This window comes from Wyeomyia smithii, chromosome 2 (assembly GCF_029784165.1).
Source record: "Wyeomyia smithii strain HCP4-BCI-WySm-NY-G18 chromosome 2, ASM2978416v1, whole genome shotgun sequence".
Classification (NCBI taxonomy): domain Eukaryota; kingdom Metazoa; phylum Arthropoda; class Insecta; order Diptera; family Culicidae; genus Wyeomyia; species Wyeomyia smithii.
In genome coordinates, this window is record NC_073695.1 from 54,218,372 (window position 1) to 54,229,219 (window position 10,848).

At 38.3% G+C, this 10,848-nt stretch overlaps 1 protein-coding gene across 2 annotated transcripts; it reads left to right on the plus strand.

The window, feature by feature from the left end:
* Positions 1-4,793: 4,793 nt before the first annotated feature.
* Positions 4,794-10,848, plus strand: LOC129723349 (acidic leucine-rich nuclear phosphoprotein 32 family member A). 2 transcript variants are annotated; one of them, XM_055677526.1, is made up of 6 exons: positions 4,800-5,197; positions 8,212-8,588; positions 8,659-8,738; positions 9,307-9,371; positions 9,431-9,608; positions 9,676-10,848. In XM_055677526.1, the coding sequence occupies exons 1-6, from the start codon at positions 5,150-5,152 to the stop codon at positions 9,729-9,731; spliced, it is 804 nt and encodes a 267-aa protein (XP_055533501.1). In that variant the 5' UTR covers positions 4,800-5,149; the 3' UTR covers positions 9,732-10,848. The 2 variants fall into 2 exon arrangements, with proteins under 2 accessions (XP_055533499.1, XP_055533501.1); XM_055677524.1 differs by lacking the exons at positions 9,307-9,371; positions 9,431-9,608; positions 9,676-10,848 and adding an exon at positions 8,868-9,259 and having other exon boundaries at positions 4,794-5,197.

Genomic DNA, 10,848 nt, shown 5'->3' on the forward strand with positions numbered 1-10,848 from the left:
TGAGATTATTTAAAATTCATTATATCTCATATTTTTAATCTTTGATTATTTGAAAATTCCAATATCAATCATAGTTAGGGCCCGTTCCTAAACCACGTCGTCAAATTTTTATCTCTTTTTATACCCCCCGTGGTCTTTCGTGGTCTTTTGGCCAACGCACCCCCCCCCCCCCTTCCTCCTTGCGACATCAACCACGTGGTCTTTTCATATGTCAAGTGCCAAAAATTCAAAAATTGGCTCAAATTTTTTTACATTTTTATTATTAAACTTTCAGTACATGCTATATTTCTAAAATGCAAAAGCTTCATCCTTGACTTGGGGGCAACAATAAATTATGAGTCAGGAAAAAAGACCACGTGGTCATTTCGTGAAACCCCCCCTGAGTTCATTTTTTTTTCACCTATATCAAAAAGTTTTATTTGCGACCTCATGAAAATCAAAAAATCTGTATGAATCTGTATTATTTCCAGAAAATCTGTAATCTGTATATACAGATATCTGCATAAAATATACGTCAAAAATCTATATAAATACAGATAAATCTGTATATGTGGCATCACTGGTTCGGCCAGCCCTATCACCGGCACTCAATTTGCGGTTGCACTCCCACGCACACCTGTAGAAGAAAATCGATCAACAACAAGAGTGGTATACACATTTTAGAAATGGGTGAGCGTAAGCGAAAGTCTAGCAACAGAAAAGTATGTACATTGTAGGTAAATACATGCAAAGAAAATTTGTTGCGAGGATAAAGAGGATAAAAGCACCACGTACTAGTCCCGAAGTTTTCTACCAGATGTCACGTCCTAGAAATCCACTTATCATATAATATCCTGTCATGTGGGGCCGTTCAATAATTACGTAAGCATATTTTTCCACTTTTTTCACCCTTCCTTCCTCCCATGTAAGATAGCGTAAGAAAATTGCGTACACCGTCGGCAGAGTTATGGACCTAGTAAATTGGGAATGCATCATTTGGCCTATTTAAGAGCTTCATCAGATAATAAACAGACATTTAGTTTGATATTAAATTGAACAACTGAAAATTGAAGAACACAAATGAATATTTGAAGAGTTAATATTTTCTCGTTTTGCGCTATAATCCAAAGTTAATTATCTTCATCTACATGCATACTCTTACTACCTATTATTACGTGTTTGCGTCGCTTAGTGTTTGGCTACGGTTATTCAGAACGCAAATAACGGCGCGATGCGATTCGGCAAGACGAAATTTGTTGAAATATATAGCTCTACTTCGACCTAAAGAAGAGCTGTACATTTCACCACGGTAAGGCGAATCGCATCGCGCTGTCATTCACGTTCTGCATAATCGTAGCCTTTGTTCCGTTCCCGTTTAATGATGTCGTATTAAATGTGCATATTACAATTCGGCAGGAGTTCACTTCTCATTTGCACAAAATGTAAAAATATTCAATGAACTTCATTCAAAATATCAAACAAAAAGAAATTACAATACTGCCAATGAACGGTCAACGTTTATTTACTAGAAAAAATGACTGACACGCAAGCAGCCGGGTTATCTTTCTTGTAAAAGTATTCTACTTTAACCTTGCGGTCGTGGCTTTGCATACAACCTTCCTGTGATTTTTTTTCTTTCTGAACTTAGGCTGATACAAATTTGGAATAGTTTTTATGTCCACGGTTATCAAAGTTTGCTAAGGGGAGGGCAAAAAATAAATAATTTTTTCATTTTTTTTTCCTACTTTTGACACAGACCATTGGTGATCCATACAGCCAATGTTGTAAAGTTTCAAATGTCAAGAGACAAGCGCGAGGCAACTTATTATTATTGATTAATCAAAATTGATATAGAGTATTACGTGAATCATTTTAAATGATTACGAGTAGCTCAAACGTTTACTTTTATTTCTTCTAGGTATTCAGTGATTTGTTTGTACTCTTTGTGAATTTTTCTCTTAAGAACCGGCAGAAAGGCTGCTTTATTTTGCAATATTGGATGTTTTGGCGGATAAAATTATATTGTGTGCATTCGTATAAGATGTGTATGATATTTTCTTCAATGTTGCAAGTGTTACATAGTCCTGTTTGTATTAAGTTTCAGCTATGAAGTCTTTCTTTAGTTGCGGTATGAAAAGTCCTGATTCGTGAAATTTGAACAATTTGTTTTGTGTTGAGGGGCATTTTGTGAAACCATGGTGTCAACTGAACCTTATCCATTATTTCAAAATGTTTTTTCCCTTTGTCTTCTGATACTAGTTTGTAAAGTCTGTTCCACTCTTCCAGTTGTTCATTTTTGCTAGTTACTATTATGTCACTAAGGGTCAGTCCATACGGTTCAACTGAAGAACGTTCCAAGCTCATTTTGGCTGCCTTATCAGCTCTCTCGTTGCCAATAATACCAACATGGCTTGGAATCCATTGAACCGTTACCTTCTCTAGGTTCATGGTTGAAATGAAATTTAGTATTTCGTTTACAATGTAATTATCTTTGTCATGCTCGTTAAGAAGTAGTTCACAACTACTCAAAGCATTATTATCATTATTAATCATTTGGCTTGCATTTTGATGACACTTTCACTGTCACTGGACTTGTTTGTTGCTAAATTAAGCATTTACGCTGTCGAAAAGTCAATAATATTAATAAAACGGCTTGAACTTTTTTTTCTTCCACTTCCAATTTTCAACATTTTTGAAGGGGGGTGGGGGGGGGGTTAGGTTGACATAAAATGAAAATGAAATTTGTATCGGCCTTATTGAGAAAAAAAAACATTTCGGTGTTATAGTTACACCACAGACGTTCATCTTATTTTCTAAGGATGTGTAAAAAAATGCAACCGTTATTTAACTCTAAGTGGTAATGCTCCCGCTATGTGGCGCTCGCGTCACTGGCAAACCAAGCATTGATATCGATGAAATATCGATACTGCAATATTATCGATATTTCATCAAGACAGATGTCGTTAGTGTATTAACGTATTTGGATTCAAATTTTTACACACGAATTTCATTTTTTTTTTTCATATGAACATGAATATCTGTTCTCTGTGGTTACACGCTTGAAATTAATTGCTGAAACTGGTGAGAAATTCAACTTTTCATCATTATTTGGAATATTTCAGAAAATGGAGTTACTTTTGACGGCATACAAATTTATTTAGCTATTAGCACAGACAAACAGACGTACCACTCAATGACGATTTCATCGACCAGAAAAATAACGATAATTTTGAAATTTTGCTTAGTTGGCAATAATGCCACTAGTGTCGCTATAAGCAAGCGTGCACATTCATTATCAGAGACAAAAACCATCAGTAATGCCGCTTGTGTTGATTTAAGCAAGCGTACACACCCAATAGCAAAGACAAAAACCGTTTTACGAAAATAAGATAGTAGGCAATAAGCTCACATGGTGGCGCATGAGTGTAACGTTTCGAATAAGGACGAAGATTTTTCAGGATTTATGTTCGAAGAGGCACACTTTTTCTGTCTCTGACTACCCTTTTTCTGTCCCGGACTACACCCGAAAAAAGCAGAGTGTACTGTAGGAAGTTACCAACACATTCACTCGTATGTGTCAAAACTGGTTTGTTTCGCTTCTCGTTCCACGTGGTAAAGTGTCAGGTAAATTATTTTTCAGCACATTTGTGAGATGGACATATGAAACGGAAACGAAACAAAATGACGATGGCGATAATAACCAAAACAAAACAAATTGATAGCTATCTCATTATAACGCATACCAATGCAACTACACTGGAAATGTTTTATCTGAAGCTGCAAAGTGTAGTCCGGAAAAAGTGTAGCTACACCGCGAATTCGACATGAAAGAGCTGCATTTTCTAAGCAAAACGTGGTTTTCTAAAATTTTCTATCGTTGTCATTCAATGTGTTGTTTAGCTACTCACGGATTTTTGATATATATCATGTAAAAGAGTGTAACTTTCTGAGCAAAACCTGATTTTTGAAAATTTAATATCATTGTCCTTCGATTTTTAAATGAAAAATAAAAAATCGCCCCAAATCGCTACAATGACGGTTGGTATATGGACGAACCGTCAATGTAGCGATTTCTATCAGATTTCGAGCAGTTTTAATTCGTGATTTAACAATTGAATGACGCTAGAAAATTTTGAAAATCAATTAATTTAGTTAACAACAAAATTCCTATTTCTCACACATTTTAGAGGAAGAATTGCAGTTTAGTTCTCAAAAAACATTTGATTTCATATTTGTTCCTTCCTAAGTGCTTCTTATTTTCTCTAACTCGACGTTTATAAGACACTATTGATTACGACATTCCAACGAACCCTACAAAATCAAGCTAGCTATAATACTTCTTCTGCTAGACCTCGGTGAAGTCAAACATAACCGAAAACTGAAAAAAGTGAATAACTCTATAGTAGTTAAGTTTTGTCCTTATACGTAGAAGGATTTTTTCATCAAATAGGGTCCTTTATCACCCATTAAGTGAGCTCCCTTACTCCCTGTATAAAAACTAATATAGCTAAACATGCTGTATTTTCGCCTTTAGGTGAATTAATATTACCGTTCAACACTGCTATCGCATTAACTCAAACCGGTGGTACTCACCACCGTCGCGCTCGACTTTGATCGAGTTTTTTTTATATCACACATGCTTCTATGCTTGGTGCTCTTGGTGATTGCACACACCCATACGCGAGCGCTCACCTGTCAATCGACAGAGCCACAAATCAAACCACAGCGGCAATAACAACTGGAGAGACAAAGATAGTTGCCACCGTGAGAGCCCGTTAGTCGATTAACTGCGAAAAAATCGACCAACAGAGTTTCGGTGATCGAAAAAATTAATCAAACGTTTGCTTGCTTTGGTTGTGCTGTGTGCGGTCATTCCCAATACACAACGCGAAAAGTAGTGAAAAAGTGCTCATCGTGTGATAGCAACTTACACAAACCAGAGTGTGAAGAAAAACGAGTCGGATTTCGAGGGAAAAGTTAAGGGTTTTGCGTTGAAAGTGTCCCGAAAAACGTCCGGAAGGAACCTGCAACCGAGTGGGCTGCAATAATCTGTTGATTTTTTTCTACTCCGAAACCGAGTACAATCTCGCCTGTGTCTGCGGCCGAGGACAACTAGGCCTCTGAGTTCTTTGAGCAGAAAATAAAAGCGAACGAAACCGCCACACAAACAATGGAAAAGAGAATAGCACTGGAAAAACGCGGACGCGCTGATGATCAGGTAAGCTTTGTTACAATCGACCAGATTTCCGACGTAATTCCACCTGATTTGGTCCTACCCAGCAGCAGTGATGATGAAAGTTGTTTCCTCTTGGGTCCAACCTTGTCCCACCCGTCAGACATTGCCCCTCTGGCTCGCTTCGCCACCGTGCCCATCATTTTCGACTGCCTGATGCGTGTGTGTATGCAGCAGGCACGCATATTTGCGAATAGAAAACGCGAGGATGCGTTGTAATTTTGATATTTTTTTATTAAAACTAGATAGATTCTGGTCTGATCAAGAACAGCACGTTCTTCCCTTATATAGAGTTTTGGATCCACATTATAAATGACAACTTTGAACAAAAAAGCAACGCCTTCAATTGCGGTCATTTTGACCATTAAAACGGGCTCAAAACATGGCTGCAGTGTTGCACACCATTGCTCTGTTATTCAAGCTGTTCTGCAAAAAAAAATGTTTTTGATTTCTTGCATGTTGATATTTGTACGTTTAATCAATAATCAAATTTGCTGCCGACTGTTAGAAATGAACGAGTAAAAAGTTCTCCAATTATGATGTAAATTTGGAAAATTCTGTTAATTCAAAAAATCTTATTCTGAAGTAGACGTTTGTTTAGCTCACACACTTTGCGATCGTATTATTGTGCAAAAAAGCATATTTCCATTGTCGCTTGTTTACATTATGTCCATTTCATTATCAGCGAAAAATTTCGCGCTTTGTACATCGATTTATCGAGAAAACTTGGTATCTTGATTTGAGTCCATGCTCGGGTTCTGAAGCACCTCTAAGGCTTTAGTGGCCAAATAAAGTTTATAAGCCTTCTTTAGAGTCAACTAGATTCCGACTGCAATGAGTGCATTAATCTAAATCAGTATAATTAAAGATTTATCAAACATGAAAACTTCGCCGCCATATTGCTTTAGAAAAAACGCGACACATCGGGAACTTTACTGAGAGCCCCGAACCGGCGCCCCACCAACGTCGCATACACAGAGGTTAGGCTAGACGAGAGGATACAATGCGAACACCGACTTTTATTACGACGTTTCGTAATAGTCGAGCCACTCGCCAGTGAGAAACATCCCGCTAGAGTCGATGAACCGATGTGTGTGTGCGTGTGTCTACGGGCATATGTACACATCTTTTCCAAACGCAACTCATAAGCACTCACCACGCCAACCAGACAGTGATTACGGCCATCTTGCTTTTTCACTGTAACTAGCAGTGAAAAATTTTCCACTTGGCACTGGTTTTTCTGGCACTTTTCCTGGGCCGCAAGGACCCCGCGGGCATCAAACGATCGGACGCGTTGCAACGCACCGATACAGGGCTTTTAGGGCACACTTCCGCTCGGAAAATGACACCGATAACGACATCTGCACCTGGCATATCAGCAAACAGTGCTGCTTGATCGAGTGAACGCTCAAACGCTACTACTTTGCTGTCGGCAGGTGGTGGTGTTGGTCCATGCTTGCTCCTCAGCGAGTGTTGAATTGAGATCCTCGTATCTGTATGAGTGTGAAGCCTTTGTTCGACGATACTTTCGAGCCTGTGTGCGTGCCATATTACGGTTTGCTGTGCAGCGGTTTATCGACGAGCAAAATGTAAACACTCTTGAGAATGATCGATTTTCTAAGCACTGCCAAAGCCAGTTAATGTTTGTTATCAATACGTAAATTGGTGATCATAAAACAATGAAAATGGGGTTGCTTTAAACTGTGTCAGGAATAGAATACGAACAATTATTTCTTTAATTTTAAACTTCTAAGCAACGGATTAGTTGTTGCGCAATTACCATATCCACGTTGTCCAGAAAACAGAATTCAAGGCCTTTCCGGTCCACTATAGCATAGCATGCATACGCATATGTTGGAACCGAGCACATTTCGAACATCGAGTACTATCTCCGTGTGTTGGTTCGTAACTCTTCTAGCACTTTAATCGACGAATGACGTACGAAGAGGGCAAATGATACTGGTAGTAGTGTATTATCTCGATCGCAGGATTCCCCAAAACACCCGCGAATTCGAAACCGCTACTTGACTACTTGGCTGATTGTCCAGTGACCGTTATGTGCTAACTTAATCGGTATACCAAGTATGTATTACTGGCATTTATGAATGGATCTCACATGGGCCAGACAGGACACGGATAGTTTCATGAATAGGCTAGAAATTCAGTTTTATTCAATTTTTTAGCGTTTCAATTGAGAAGAAATAGTTTTTAAAATTCAACTGATCTTCTGACAGCAAGTTTTGAATTCATGAACTTTTTTATCTCTCAATTGAATTTTTGAAAATACTGTTAACTAAATTTTTAGCTGTTGAATTTCCAGTAATTAAATTTTAGTGTGTAAGACACATTTCTTATTTAGGATATTCGAAATAATGTTGAAATAAACTACCAGCAATTTTACTTAAACATTAAAAGTAGATAAAGAAGAACTTGTTTTCAATTTTGTTGAAGACAATGGAAAAAAATATTGAAGGAGTATGCAAACCTTACTTGTATTTAATTAAAGTATTCATCTAAATATCAGTTTTTCTACCAAACTGGCAATTCGATACTGATTCCTCTTAGGCTTTTGCCATAGTAGACGCGAAAAGCGGCGCGAACCGATTCGCCCGGCCGTAGGTTAATGTACAAGGCCTTAGTTTCTGAAGGTGCTCTCAGTAACACGACCATAAACGTGCATAAATTATGAACTTGAGAGTTACGAACGGAGGCCCTCGTCAAGAAAGACTAACCATGTTATGTAATGCAGTGTTTAGTTGTACTTGTAGACGGCCTACTAAAAAGAACTTCAAAGCTAAGATTTCGACTTGTCACAGAATTTCGTTAATATGAAGGGAACTTTCATTATGAGTAAAAAGAAACAGCTTCCGAGAGTCGGGTTATCATTCGATTACTTCCTCTAAGCGAATAATTTATTCGACCATTGATTTTCAATTTCCTACATACAACAAACAACTTCCCCATAATCACTAACCCAACTTCCACTGTCATCCGATCAGATAACCGAGCTCATTTTGGACAACTGTCGCAGCACCGCCATCGAGGGTCTCACCGATAGCTTCACTGCGCTGGAAGTGCTCAGCCTCATCAATGTCGGTCTGGTATCGCTGAAGAGCTTTCCCAAATTGCCCAATTTGCGCAAGCTGGAATTGTCCGACAATCGGATCTCGAACGGGCTCAACAACCTGACCGGCAGCCCCAAGCTCACACATCTGAACTTGTCCGGCAACCGAATTAAGGAATTTGAAGAACTCAAACCATTGAAGGAATTTGAAAATCTGGAAGTGCTGGATCTGTTTAACAATGAGATCACAACGACGGAGGAATACCGAGACAAGATCTTTGCGCTGATTCCTTCGCTCAAGTATTTGGATGGGTGAGTAACAATTATTGGAGAATTTCCTACATTTAAAATCTCAAACATATTCTGTTTCTATGTTTTGTAGTTTTGACAAAGACGATGCTGAGGCTCCCTCAGACGAAGAAGATGAAGTCAATGGAGGCGGAGAGGAAGAGGATGAAGATGGTTAGTACTGAATGTTTTGTTCCCTTTTCAAAAGCAGCAGTTTAGCTTAATTGAGGTTTAGATAGATTAGTTCAAAATTACGTCGCCAAGTAGTCAGAAGAATCTGTCTCAAATAAGGGAAAATTGCAGACAACGCATGTTTTTCCATCAACGGCATTGAGTTCGATCTGGGTGAGCTGGCACGATTTGAGCTGAAACTGAAACAGAAACGACAAACCTCGACTAACAGCAACCAATCAGAGTTTGTTAATGGGCTTGATTCTAAGTTTAGTCAATTGGAGATTCGAAAGGAAGATATTTCAAATGCCGATATGGCGGATGCTAAAGATGATATCGATCTTTTATACGAAGAAATTAAGAAAAAGAATGACGATCAACAGCCAACAGTAGTTGAACACAGTGAAAAACCATCCTTGGGATCGCTGCTGCTGATGTTTCTCTCTTTGCTAGCGTTTATCAATCAAATTTGCTTCGCTCTGCGCAACCAGCAGCTGACGAAGAGTTAGTTTCGTCCCGAAGCCCACAGAGCGTACTGCTAATGTTTCTTTGTTCTTTGGTGTCTTTGCAGAAGTCAGCCTTGATGATTCTGATTCCGATTACGACGATGATGAGAATGATATTTCCCTGGCAGAGGTAAGTTTATTTTTTGCAAATTCTTCCACACAATTTTACACACTGCAATTTCACTTCAGGTCTACAGTGAGAACCTCGAAGAAGATGGCTCAGATTGGGCCGCAGAAGACGGCGAAGATGGGGACGACATTGACGAGCCTACTGACGAGGACGAGGATGATGGTGAGGGTGAAGCCGACGGTGAAGCAGAAGGCGAAGGGGAAGCGGCCGCAGAAAAGGCTGTCTCCGATGGTGAAGGTAATATTCCAATATCCATAATACTTGCCTCATTGATAACGGTGTTCTTTTTTTTCTGTCCTAGCAGATGATTCGGCGGAACCAAGGGGAAAGAAACGAAAACACGACGGCAATGATGGTTGAGCGCTATTCTTTTCAAAAAATATCTTTACTTTAATTACTGATAACTGTATTGATAAGTTTTGATTGTAAGAATACAAATTAACAGAAAAGATGAAGCAAAATCGGAGAAAGAAACGTATATAAAGCAAACCAATACAAATTTACAATAAACCAATCGTAGAGGACATACCCGACACAGTCAGGCAAACATAGTTGAAAAGAAAAATACACGCACTTACTAAATAGAACCCCTAGTACAGCTAGCTGATGGCATGTTTTATACAGGAAATCTGCATCGGTTGCGATTTTTACGCAATCGGGCAGAGTACGAACGGAAGTCAGTTCTGCGGAAGCAGATTTTGTTGAGCGCCCCCCAAGTTTCCCATCATCACGCCCACAGTTAATCTTAAAGACAGACTTTATTTCTACCGATACCAACTACTTATTCTATGATTATGGCGGAAAAATTTAAATCAAAAGTGAAGACCGCTTCAAATAAAAAAAACTGGTACCATTTTGCGACCGTTTTGTGCACGAAAATTACTGCATTCTTTTATGTAACACAAACTGTTATTTCAACATGAGCATAAAAAAATACAAACAAAACAGGAAAGTAAATCATCGTTTGTTGGAAGTTAACTTATAAAGTGATGATTGGTTCTGAAGCTGGAGATTGTTTGATTAAACGTATGTAACATAACTTGTCTGTTTTTATACTCGCCCCCACATAACTTTAGCGATTAATTTTACTGGGGCAAATTCAGTTTTTTTCTGACCTTCCGCTGTATATTGTTTAACGTTCAAGATGTAACTTAAACTAAGTTATGTAAAACCCTCAATTGGTAGATATGTTTATTGTTCTAGATATTTGCATTATATGGCTTTCCCCCATTAGACATTGTTGCAAAATCAGTAAATTCACACTAAAAAAAAATTATTACCGATCAGGAGTCAGTGCTATATATATAGAGTGGGGAAGGTTTATACAGCAACAACAAAAAAACAGTAAAATGAGAAAATCAAATAAAAAATCAACACACTGCGCTGAGTCGAAAATTGATAGAGATGAGATGAAAACAAGCAAAATTTATAATATTAACTGAAAGTATTTGTTTAAATAAAAAAAAAGTCACTGGAA

Bases quoted from the DNA above. Each gene is read 5' to 3' on its own strand.
- LOC129723349 (XM_055677524.1), top strand. From the start codon at position 5,150: ATGGAAAAGAGAATAGCACTGGAAAAACGCGGACGCGCTGATGATCAG. The intron at 8,589-8,658 runs GTGAGTAACAAT...TATGTTTTGTAG, and splicing joins TCGCTCAAGTATTTGGATGG to TTTTGACAAAGACGATGCTG. The intron at 8,739-8,867 runs GTTAGTACTGAA...GGAAAATTGCAG, and splicing joins AGAGGAAGAGGATGAAGATG to ACAACGCATGTTTTTCCATC.